Source organism: Abramis brama (assembly GCF_963993115.1).
Source record: "Abramis brama genome assembly, chromosome: 15".
In the NCBI taxonomy this organism is placed as follows: Eukaryota; Metazoa; Chordata; class Actinopteri; order Cypriniformes; family Leuciscidae; genus Abramis; species Abramis brama.
In genome coordinates this window covers 34008218-34021174 of record NC_139977.1, presented here as the reverse complement: position 1 = coordinate 34021174, position 12957 = coordinate 34008218, and the positions used below count along the sequence as shown (strand labels likewise).

The following is a 12957-nucleotide window of genomic DNA, read 5'->3' as shown; positions in this document are numbered from 1 at the left end:
TCAGAAAAACTGTAAAAGGCTTATTCAAGTAGGCTAGGCTACAGTAGGCTACAGTAGGATGCAGTTAATATTTTAGTGTTGTTTTAGGTGTACAATATCTCTATGTATTGCCTTTAATGTCCATGTATAGTCTTTACACATCAGCTTGGATACTTGCATGGTTAAAAAACTGTTAATTTCAAGACGCTGACGTCACGTCAGGTCGTCACATGGGTCACCCGTTCAGAAGTAGCTTACAAGACATTCGGATAGACGTTCGGATTGACGTTCGATCGGTCGGTCGTTCGGATATTTAATTTTGGCTCGTGGCGCGTGCCATAATTGCATCATGAAGCACTTGTAAAATCAGTCCAATGGCGTATAGACGGTTGACGTCATGGCAGGAAGCTATAAAGCGCACCCAGACCAAACATTGTCAACTTTTGTGTCTTCAGCAAGCGCTCTCTGTGAAATCTGTCTCTGTCTATTTATTGTTGTTTGTCCACAAGCATATTATATATCTAGACAGGAATAGAATGGCGAGCAAACAGCATTTTGGATCGTGTGTTCCCCGCTCTCGCTTAGACATTACGAGTTTACACGCGATTTATGTTTTGTTTCGTTTGGGAGTAGAGCATGCATGGTCAGATCTAGTAAAATGGGGCTGACAGTGTTCATTCATAAATTCCCGACGTGTAACATATGCACTGTCGAGAGTTTTAGCTCTGCTCCTGTTGGCTTTCTTCTCGAGGGAAGAAAGTCGATAAAGATTCTTTATTTGGCTCGGATCTCGCGTTTGCCGAGGCTGTCAGAATGAGAGTCGTAGATCCAAATGCAAGCAAGCAGTTTATTGAAGACAGGTCGAAACAGGGATAATACTCAAAACACCACGTATAGCAGGCGGGCGACCAGGATACAAATTCACAGGAGAGGATGAGTGATATGAATAAACCCAGCGCAGATGCCAAACTGGAACTGGATGAAGAGAACTCCAAACGATCTCCAGAAGTCTGGAAACACAGACGAGATCGAGGAAATAACTCAGGAAACTCAGGCACCGGAACTGGGTAAGAGAGCACAAACAAGAGTGACGAACCGATACCAAGCAATAATCACTCCCGCTAGATATAGGCAGCTAACAACAGTAGTAACTAACAGTAGTAACTAACTGCAGCTTCGGGCTGATTAAGTGATCAGCTGGTTACTAAGCAACAAACAAGCACTACACACTCAGACCCCACACCCACAACAACCAACAGATACACACAATGAACACACGGATCGATGAACCGTGACAGTACCCCCTCCCAGGAGAGCCTACCTGGTGATTGTAATCATCAATAAGGGAGTGATCCAGTATGTCCCTAGCAGGAACCCAACTTCTCTCCTCCGGACCGTAACCCTCCCAGTCCACCAAGTACTGAAATCTGTGTCCCCTCCTTCTCGAGTCCAGAATACGATTGACCGAATAGGTGGATTCCACATCTACGAGTCGCGGCGGAGGGGGAACCAGGGCTGGCGGATTAATGTGTGAATGAAACACAGGCTTTAATTTGGAGACATGAAAAACGGGATTTCTCGTGTACACGGGAGGGAGTTTGAGGCGGACTGCCACCGGACTAAGAATCTTGGTGACAGTGAACGGGCCAATGAATTTGGGAGCTAATTTGTTACAAACGGAGCGGAGAGGAATGTTCTTAGAGGAAAGCCACACTTTTTGATCCACGACGTAGACAGGAGGCTTTGACCGGTGGCGATTGGCCTGAGCCTTCGTGCGCGCTCCCACTTGGAGGAGAGTCTCGCGGGCTCTACTCCAAGTGCGGCAGCACCTCTGGATGAACGCGTGAGTGGAGGGGACCGCGACTTCGGATTCCAGACTGGGAAAAATAGGTGGCTGGTACCCTACGCTACACTCAAATGGAGATAGGCCCGTGGATGACACTGGTAAGGAGTTATGTGCGTACTCAACCCATGAGAGTTTCTGGTTCCAGGAGGAAGGATTCTGAGAAACCAAACATCGCAACACTCTCTCTAAGTCTTGGTTGGCACGCTCGGTCTTACGTGACTTGCACAATCATTTAGTTTCACCGACTGGAACAATATGGATAAACACTGATTTTTATGTGTTTTCATTTCTTCATGCAAATTATCATAAGACTTTAGAAGTCAAGATGTGTGAAAATACATTTATGACACTTAAATTCTGCTTGAAATAAAGAAAGTCATACAGGTTTGGAACGACGTGAGAGTGAGTAAATGATGACAGAATGATCATTTTTAGCTGATCTTTTCCTGCTGCAATCCTTGATATTTACAACAGGAAATAAAATGACAAAATCAACCAGCATTTGATAGACATTTTACTGAGTAAAACACTTTCCAAGGACACTCAGTTAAACAAACAGATGTTTGTATTTTTGTGTGTTTATTTACAGGCATTGACGTGGACTCTGTGTTCCTGGCTGCTGATTGGCTGAATTTAAATGCATATAAATGTAATGTTCTGATTGGCTAAAAAACGAATCAGGCATGTTCTACTGACCAACCAAAGAAGGAGCTGGATGAATTTGCTTAATCTTGTGTAAATATGAGCCTTTTTCCTTAAAAACTTGAGAATGTTATGGTACTACACAGTCTCTGTGTCTGCTTGATCATTCTCACATCACAAGGGTTGAGGCGTCTGTTTCCACCGGATCACTGATAGCTGAGGCTGCAGATAGTCTACCTGAAAATTAATCTAACAATCAGTATTTTTTTTTTCAATCAGGCCTGTGCTGTAGAAATGCATCACTTCTTTTCCATGATGTTTTCACTGCTGGCCATTATTGGGCATGTGAGCAGTCGGCCCGCAGAAGGTCGTTCTGAGCGGAGCGTCGACCGACCTTACAGATCTGTGCTGACGGTGTCGAACGGAATGAAGTGGGGGTCATGGGGGTTTAAGAGCATGTGTCCAAGTGGAAGGTACGCTGCAGGGTTTAGTCTGAGGGTAAGTTGGGCATTGACTCTATTTTGCTAATATGAGCGCTTTAAAGGTTCAAAACTATGGAGTTGCTGTTTGTCATTTAAAACTGCTCTAAGGGATGTTGGGTGAAGTCACTTCTTGTTGACGTTCAAAGTATTGTCAAACAAAACGGAGGCTAGCTCGACCCTCCCTCCTCCTCATCCCGTCCCCACCCCTCCCTTCCGTGCTTCCTGAGACAGTCATGAACCATTTAGAAAAACCGAACTGGATTTACCAGCATTTTTTTTTCCAGTGTGTTCAGGGGACAGGCAGCTAGCGGATAGTGAGGAGATGTTTGCTGGATGTGACAAAAAATGTTTTGGCCTAAAAAACGTGTGATCACTTAGAGCACCTTTAAAGGGGTCATATAATGCCATTTTTGTACAAAATAATATGATTAAATAATATGATTCATTAGGGTCTAAATTAAAAGTTTGTAATATACTTTAATTAAAAATTCTCATTAGTATTGTAAGAAAACACTAATTTTACCTGGTCAAAAACAGCTCTGTTTTCAGCACGCCGTTTAAGTGCATGTGTCTTTAAATGATAATGAGCTTTGCTCACCCCGCCCCTCTTTTCTGTGCATACACCGTTTGAAATAATAACACAATAACCATAACGCGTTGTCCCACATGGAAAGAACCTATATGAGGATATATGCGCATATATGAAACCTATATGCAGTTTCTATGCACATATATGCTGCATATATACAGCATATATGCACATATATGATAATATATATGCTGCATATATGCGTATATATGCCACATATAGGCAAAATTGAGGTGGATATATGTGCATATACAGGCCATATAGGTCTCCTGTATTGCTTCTTTATATCCACATATAAGCCCTATATGTACATACAAGATATGTCTCCTATATAGCTCATGGCAGGATGGTCATTTTGTAGCTCATATCTCACTTTGGCAACTGTCATACATGATGCCTAGCTCAGATAGGCACATCTATCAATTCGAAGCTCACGGAGCTGAGAAGATCAAAAAGATAAATAGTTTTTTTTTTTTCTGTTCAGTTTTTTGTCTTATTTTTGTTCTTGTACTATTTGATTGTTCTTAAGTAAATATAATAATGTAAATTTCTACATTTTGTGGTTTTATGTTGCCTACACTGTAAAAAAAAGTGTAATTTTACAGGTAATGGTCTGTATTTTTTTTTTTTTACAGAATTTTACCGTTTTGTCATTATACAATGCCATTATACAATACAACGCCACTATTAAATTTACAGGTAATTGCTTGTATTTTGGTTTTACATCAATTTTACGTTTTTTAAAAGGAACTTGTCTGTATTTTTACAAAGTAATATTTTACAGATTTTTTTTCTGTGAAATTAGAAAACAAAGAAAAGAAGGTATAACTGCAGAAATCTGCATCTATTCAATATGTTGTCCTTACAGATTATTAAGCATGTGGGGGTTAAAGTGAGTTTTTTTAAGGTTAAATAATAGTATTTGTACATACAGTAGCCTACCCTACATAGGCTACAGTAGCCTGGTTAAAACCAGACCATTCTCAGTAGTAACTGAGTTATGGTCTGGCAAAGCTCCATAGACAAATCATTTCCAAAGGGGCGTCATCAACGGACGTCCCTCAAATGCCTCTGGGCGCAGTTGGATAGACCTAAAGCCAAACAGAGCAATCGTCATCGTGTAAAGCCATATGCTGCGTCCCAATTTGCCTAAGTTACACTACGCCATAAAAGTATGTACTCTTTTTTTGAAGAAAAGATATTTACTTTTGAATGTGTAGCAAAAAAGTAGGCAAGCTTTAGGACATACTACTTCGTCATCTTTATCGGACGGATCTGTCGCGTGCATCCTGTCACGTAAACTGCCCTGTCAATCATCGTGTCACAGTTAAAATCCTCTATTAAATCTAATTTAATTCCCTACCGTTTCGGAGAGAAATGTAGTAGCACGTTCATCTGCCAGTGGGTCTTTTATGGAGACTGTCCTCATGTGTTTGCAATTTGAATATAATAATGCATTTAAAAGTTGAACGGATGTCGCTCAAATGCCTCTGGGCGCAATTGGATAGACCTAAAACCAATCAGAGCGATCGTCATTGTGTAAAGCCCGCCTCAACGTTTCTGATTGGTGCCGTGATTTCGACGGCATGGAAATGGGCTTGAATGAGCTCTTTGCCAGACTACTTCTCGAGCAAATCTGAATTTGCCGGAAGTTGTCTGGGTTTTCCCAGGCTAAGGCTACAGTAGACCTGTATTTAATTCTTTTTTATTGCATAGGCTATAGTCTTTTAATCTTGTCTTGCAAATAGATGCTCATTTTGATCATTATTTCATTGTCTTATTCTCCCATAATTTCATGTATATTTTATTAATATGTTTCCAAATCTCCGTTGCTGCACATTCAGGGCTTTGTGTGTGTGTGCGCGCGCGATGACACAGATTCAAATTCGCCGCCATTACGTTTCCACTGTTTAGTCCCACCCACAACAGTTAGCTGATCAGTCGACTTTGGATCTGTATCAACGGCAAGCGGGAGATTTGAATTCAGTCTACTCTCGTGAAGTGGATTGTGAGATTAACAGTGGTTCAAAGCAATCATATTCGTTGAGAGCAGCCGTGAGCAGGAGCCCTGTTGTCAGTCAGTCCGTTTGGATCACTGATCTAGATATAATGTCATTGGTTTGGATTCTTCGGAAATAACACCCTTTTCAGTGAGCCTGGTTCGTCACAGCGGACATCATGCCAACCGATCACCGGCTGAGGTAAGAGTCTACATGTGAACGATATTTTATATTACATTTGTGTTAAGTTTACGTTACAGTTTTCAAGCTAACGTTAGCATTTTAAATGATGTTCAGCTAACTGGCGAGAGCTGGAGGCAAAACACTGAAAATGTAGCATGCGTCTTTACATTTTCCATCTGTTTTAAGAAAGATTAGCTGAACCCACACCTCAAAAGACCTAAAACAAGCTTTCGTAGACTTGTTATACATAAAGTCCGTTTAATTGTGTATACAATATTTGTTAATACGCGATAGTATCTGTCAGTAAATCAGTCTCTTAAATGGCGGGACATTTTGAAACACTACCTGGAAGCTGAAAACTCTTCTCTTAAAAAATAGTAACTACGTTTTTGGCGGATTTTTATTACCATTTTTAATAACCACAGTTATACTACAAATAGGCCTAACCTAACCTTACCAAGGTTTTTTTTTTTTTTTTTGTTAAACCATAGTTCATTTTCATAAGGGTTAACGTGGCTGTCAAGACCGTTAAGAAAACTAATTCAGTAAATACTGTACTTGTTGATGATACAGGAAAACACATGAGGCTAGAATATGAACACCACATGATAAATTGCATATTCTGGCTGCATCTGCTTGCCAACAAGTAGCTATAGAATGCATATATGTGCATATATTAGGCTTATAAAGTCAGTTGAGGTTTTGCATTGTCCAGATGGAACATATTCTGACATGTGTAAATGTAATACTGAGTTGTAAAAAAAATACTTTTTTTTTTTTTTTTTTTTGATTTCAGGTCAAGTGGAAAGCAGAATGATCATGGCAAACAAGGTATGGGAAGAAGTCATTTAAAATATTGTAATGGCCGAGTCTTCTGATTCCATATGATTGCACTAAAAGTGGCAGAAAATTTAATTTGTTTTATACTATATTTTCCCATGTGAATATTCATTTGATCCTTGTGAGGCCACTGTAGCTGCACAAGGTTTGTTTTTGCTACAGTAAGACCACGATTGTGTTAGATATTTTTTTTTTTGTATTGTAACTAGGCTCTGTCATTTAGAAACATGGGTTTTCCTATCACTTAATGACACATATCTCTACCTTTCATTCCAGCCAGAGGATCTGACGGTTGCTGCTCGCATCTCAGCCTACCTGATGGAAAATTCTTGCTGGATGATTGACCTTCACCTTCAACTCAACCTTGCCAAGACAGAACTGCTTATGGTTTCAGCCAAACCATACTTGCTGCGATCCTGCTGATTTGCCTTATACAACACCAGAAAGATCCGGCCCTTCCTATCGGAGCCACACAACTCCTCGTCTAAGCTCTTGTTCTATCCAGACTGGACTATTGTAATGCTCTCCTGGCAGGCCTTCCAGCATCAGTCAAACCTCTGCAACTGATCCAGATGCTGCAGCAAGACCTAAACTCACTGCTTCAGATCTATGTGTCTCCAGAAGCTTGTGTTCTGCAAGTGAACGGCGCCTTGTGGTGCCATCATCCCAAAGAGACACAAAATCACTTTCACTGACCTTTACCTGGACTGTTCCCTGCTGGTGGGATGACCTGCCCAACTAAACACATTTTCAAGAAACTGCTAAAGATCCATCTTTTTACAAACACTTGACTCAATAATACTAAATCTTTGTTTTAATAATAAATAAATAAACTTGTGTACTGTGCTACACTAACTGGGACTTGTCACTGCACTTGTTGCTTCTATTGTTCTCTTAATTTTTAAGTCACTTTGGATAAAATGTAATTGTAAATGTGTAAAATAAGTTATATTAGAGTATAAAGGCATACAGCAATTGCCTTTTAATGTGGATATTTTTACATGTTCTAAATTATATACTAAGATTGTATTTCCTATCATTCACATATCTTGATGTTCAGTGTTTGTTTAATGAGTAATACTGTAAATGTGCAGGTAAATACGTTTAGTTAATTTAACAGAAATTGACTGTACATTTGCTATTATTAAGTACTTAATTATAGATTGGTCAAAGTTGTGAAATTGGAAATGCAAAAATTAAAACTGTAAATATACATTTGGCAGACGCTTTTATCCAAAGCAACTTACATTGCATTCAAGGTACACATTTTACATTTTGTCAGTTCTTGCTTTCCCTGGGAATCGAACCCATGACCTTGGCGTTGCTAGCGCCAACGCTCTACACTGTAAAACTTTTCGCTGTAAATTTACAGTAAAATACTGGCAGCTGGGTTGCCAGCCACATACTGTATTTTTACAGAACTAGTACTGTAAACAGCATTTACAGTATTGGTACTGTAAAATGTTGTACTGTAAATTTACAGTAAAATACTGGCAGCTGGGTTGCCAGCCACATACTGTATTTTTACAGCATTAGTACAGTAAACAGCATTTACAGTACTCCACTGTAATTACCAAATACATTATATACCACATAGGATACTTTTACAATATTAAACTTGTCTACAGCAATAAATTGTATTTTTTACAGGGAATACTGCTTTTATTATTATATAATTAAAATATTATACTTTTAAGGTTTCAAAAGAGTCACACTAGGAAAAAGAAAACAACATTTTCTAGGGTTTAAAACATTTATTTTGGTTAAAAGCAAAGATCAGAAAATTGCCTTCTGTGAACATGTTGGCTGAATTATTTTTTTTAAACATAAAATGCAATTTTAACACTTAGAACAAACAGGTAACAGTTAGCACTTGAAGGAATAGTTCACCCAAGAATTTAAATTAGCACATGATTTACTCACCCTCAAGTCATCCTAGGTCTATATGACATTCTTCTTTCAGACGAATACAATCGGAGTTATATTAAAAAATGTCCTGGCTCTTCCAAGCTTTTCCAAGTCCATAAAAGTGCAAACGAAATCCCATTCAAAGTCTGCAAGTTTTCGCAGAAGTTAGGACACCTGTAGGCTTACAGTGTTCTTTTTTTGCACAACTTGGCCAGTTTTCTTTGAAGTTACTTGTCCTTTCTTTGTTTTTGATCCACGTTCAGGATTGATGTCAAGAAAGCGTCTAAAAGGCGGAAAAGAAAGAAGAAAAAAACAATGAAATAATAACAATGGAATAATTGCAAGCCTTGCAATGTTTATTGCATACACGACTACATGATAATGTTAAACATGACATTTACCAGACTAAAATGCATGTTTGCACCCAAAAATGAAAATTCTGTCATTATTACTCACCCTCAAGACTTTCGTTCATCTTCGGAACACAAATGAAGATATTTTTGATGAAATTTGAGAGGTTTCTGTCCCTCCATTGACATCAATGTCATTGCAACTGTCAAAACCCAGAAAGGTGGTAAAAAAATAAATCAGTAAATAGTACATATAACTACAGTGGTTCAACCTAAATATTATGAAGCGACGAGAATACTTTTTGTGCGCAAAATAACCCCAAAATCTATGTTACTGTAATTTCCTATCATTACTATAAAGCTGCTTTGAAACAATCTAGATTGTTAAAAGCGCTATATAAATGAAGGTGACTTGACACTGTTCACACTACGTCAACAGCGTAGGAAAATGATATGAAAGAGAAGAGATTGTTGAATAATGTTGTTATTTTGGGGGTTTTTTATGCACAAAAGTATTCTCGACGCTTCATAATATTAAGGTTGCACCACTGTAGTTGCATGGATTATTTAAACAATGTTTTTACTACCTTTCTGGGCCTTGAAAGTTGCAAAGACGTTGCCGTCTATGAGTGGTTCAGAAACCTCTCAGATTTCATAAAAAATATCTTAATTTGTGTTCTGAAGATGAACGAAGGTCTTACAGGTTTGGAACAACATGAGGGTGAGTAATTAATGACAGAATTTTCACTAATCATTTAACTGATAACAACTTGCACTGACATATCTTACAATGTGTGACTGCCATCGTTTTGTCTCAAGACTTTTGTGTTCTGACTACTCATACCAGTAGTCAGCTTATAAATACTGTCAAGACAAGTCACAATTCAGTCTAATATTTATATGAATGACAAATATGCTAATGACTAACCTCTGAACAAACTCAAGGTGCTGCCTCTTCCTGGTACTGCAAGCTGAACTCATAGGAGGAGGAAAACAGCGCTGCCAGGCCCTGATGAAGTTAGGCTGTGATCCTTTCCACACACGTAATATCCAGCACTGGTTGCTTAGAGATTGACATGCAATAAAAACAAATTAAAAAGAATTAATAAATAATATTAATAATTAAAATAACTATTGTGGGTTCCACTGTGGTTCAATATAGTTGTCTATTCATAGTTATGAATTACATTTTCACCTAAAAATTGAAATTGATTTGGGATTTGTGTTAGAATGCTAAAACACACTGGCATATTATTTTGCTTGTTTTAAGCATAAACTCACTTAATTTTAACTTATTCTTTCAGAAAACAAGACAATTTTTACTTGTCTATTAAATGCTTCTTCAAGTAAGAATTTTAGATATCTGGACTGGAAACAATAAAAAAAAACACTAATTAAGAAAAACATATTTTGCAGTGGGGTGAGTAAATGATGGCTTTTCATTTTAGGTTTAAACTACCCATTTAATGTTTACATACCAGGAAATATAAAGTGTGGACTCTCTGGCAAATGTAGATTGCTGGACATCAGAGTTGCAAATTCCTGAAACAATTTTTAAATAGGACAGCACAACCATGATCAACAGAACCAAAACATAAAACATATTACAGATTAATGAGATTTGTTGAAAAATCTCTACTTATCTGCTTGAAGGATAACACCGTCTAACTTCTCTTGAATTGTGGGAGTAGTTGTAGGACCATGGCATGGCAATCAGGAATACTACATTTGAAAACAGCATTAGGAACATGGATTTTCATGTGCTAGCAAAATTCTGACAACGACTCAAAAGCACGATCACAGAACTGACAGCATTTGATAGCATTTTTTTTTTACCACATAGATTATACATACACATACACTATAACTTGTATACAGTGTACTATAATACTTAAAAGCACTTACATTAGCACTGGACCGTCATCAGATTACAAAGCCTGAAACGAAATATATATATATCAAAAGCTCGTCATGCAAATAACATGGTAAATGTTGCCTATTATGTGAAATATCGAAGTTACTTGGTAAACAGGCGGAACAGGGTGAATTGTTTGCGCGGCCGCGGTAGTAAACCGCAAAATCAAACCAAATAAGTTACGTGGAAACAATGTAGAAATGCGAACACACACAAAAAAATATTGGCTTACCGTATCTCTCAGTTGAACAATTTTCCATCTTCTCAAACTCTAAATCCCACTTATCGTCACAGGCGCAGGTTAGATTATTCAGATGACAAATTCTTCCATCCGTCTTCATGTAACATTAACCTCGTCCATTTTCTGCTGCGTCACAGGCAACTGTTTGAACCACGAACCGAAGCTCACAAAAGTCTAAAAATTGCTCACAGATTCGCAGACATTGTTTTTCTTGATAACATGAATGATTATTCTGTTCAGTTGAATCCCGCTGACAAATCAAGTTCGCCTGTAGTAGCTACTGTCTGCTCGCGTCACATTTGAACTGAATTGAGCGCGAAAGAAATCAATCCCACAATGCAATGCCTTTTACAGTATGATACTGTATTACGAATTTTTCGGGATAAAAACAGAAATGTGCTGTATATTTACAGCTGTTCTGTAAAAGATACAGCCTAATACTGTATTATGGAAATACAGTACAATTCTGTAAGAAATTCGCTGTAAATTTACAGTAAAGTTTTACAGTGTACTGTTTGAGTAGATTTATGTACTTAATGCATTTTTATACATAACTTCATAGTAATTATACACAGAAAAACTATATATTATTTATTTAGCATTATTATAAAATAACTTTATAAAACCCTAAATTTACAGTTTAACTTGAAAGTTAAATGTTTTTTTTTAATGTAATTTGACATCATTTATCCGTTTTTCCACAGTTTAATAAGCCATTATCAACAGTAATGTACTGTAATTTAATTAATTTTGACTGTAAAGTCAATTCTGTATTTTCACGGTTTTTGCCTGTAATTTTGTGAAATGGTTATTTACTGTAATTTAACGGAATCCGTCTGGAAACTTTGCTGCCAGAGATTTACCGTTTGTATACGGGATTTTTTTTTTTACAGTGTAGGCCTAGTAGCTATGGATTTTAATAATTTTACTAATATATAGGTAAACATATAGGTGAACATATAGGTGCATATATAGGTGAACATATAGGTGCATATATAGGTGAACATATAGGTGCATATATGTGCATATATGTACATATAATATAGGAAAACGGCCAATTTTATATATGTCACATATATTAAAAACATATATCAAAACCTATATTAAAACATATATGTTTATATAGGTTATTTCCATGTGGGGTTCATTATAAACGTGGGATTGTGAATTATATTGAGAACGTCGTACATAGAAAACATGCCGTAATGTACCCTGAGTGTAAACCTTAGCCGCATTCATCGTGAAGCGTGCAAGCGATTTGCAAAGATTAATATGTAGATTAATATAAAGGTTAATAAAACGTTACACTCACTTCTTCTTCTGGAGGTGCAGCAGGAACACGAATAGTTGGTACCGATCCTTTTTTCAGGACCAGATTCTTAGCAAAACCAGCTTTATAACTTACTGACCCTCGTTTGTAAAGCAGTCTGGTGTGTGAAATGATTCATGCAAACATGAAAGCATTGACGTTGATCGTGGGGAATATTCCCTTCGAAAACAAAACTCAGCCACTGCGTCTTCAGCGGTTCGGATTTAAGAACATCAAAATGACTGCTGTGTTCCTTATTACACCCAAGAACAGAACACCACAATCGCTTAGATGCCATTCTGCTCATAGACAGTGCTCCAGCGTATCAACAGTGCGGACTATGATTGACGAGCGAGGGCGGGTCTGTGTCGAAACACTGCTGTCAATCAACAATCGTGGGAGGGGCGTCCGACCATGTGACGTCACACGGTCGAACGGCATGATTAGAGACAGGGGAAAACATATAAGGAGATTTTAAAAAAACACTGGATGGATTTTTATCATTTTATGATGGTTGTGCACTGCCAACACACATTTCAGTACAATCAACTTGTAAAAGTGCATGTACCATTATATGACCCCTTTAATTCCAGGTTTCTCCAGGGAACTGCACCTGCTTAAGATTTTTACAGTGTCTGTGTAATACTAAACAACATGAAGATAAATGTTACTA

The 12957-nt window shown here is 37.8% G+C and overlaps 1 protein-coding gene and 1 long non-coding RNA gene across 3 annotated transcripts in view; one reads left to right on the top strand and one right to left on the bottom strand.

Annotated features, from left to right (window-relative positions):
* The first annotated feature begins 1048 nt into the window (after positions 1-1048).
* LOC311097554 (vitelline membrane outer layer protein 1-like) overlaps positions 1049-12957 on the top strand; it is a 202617-nt gene continuing 190708 nt past the window's right edge. Inside the window, exon 1 of one of the 2 annotated variants that reach the window (XM_084137336.1) lies at positions 1049-2965. In XM_084137336.1, the coding sequence (XP_083993462.1) occupies positions 2762-2965 (204 nt within the window). In that variant the 5' untranslated portion in view covers positions 1049-2761. The remainder of the gene's footprint in view (positions 2966-12957) is intronic. The other variant, XM_084137334.1, reaches the window with a different exon arrangement.
* Positions 8287-11420, bottom strand: LOC311097584. The gene is made up of 5 exons (XR_014609280.1): positions 10967-11420; positions 10725-10756; positions 10298-10541; positions 9748-9882; positions 8287-8752 (listed from the first exon to the last, which is right to left on the bottom strand). It is a non-coding gene; the product is annotated as an uncharacterized lncRNA (long non-coding RNA).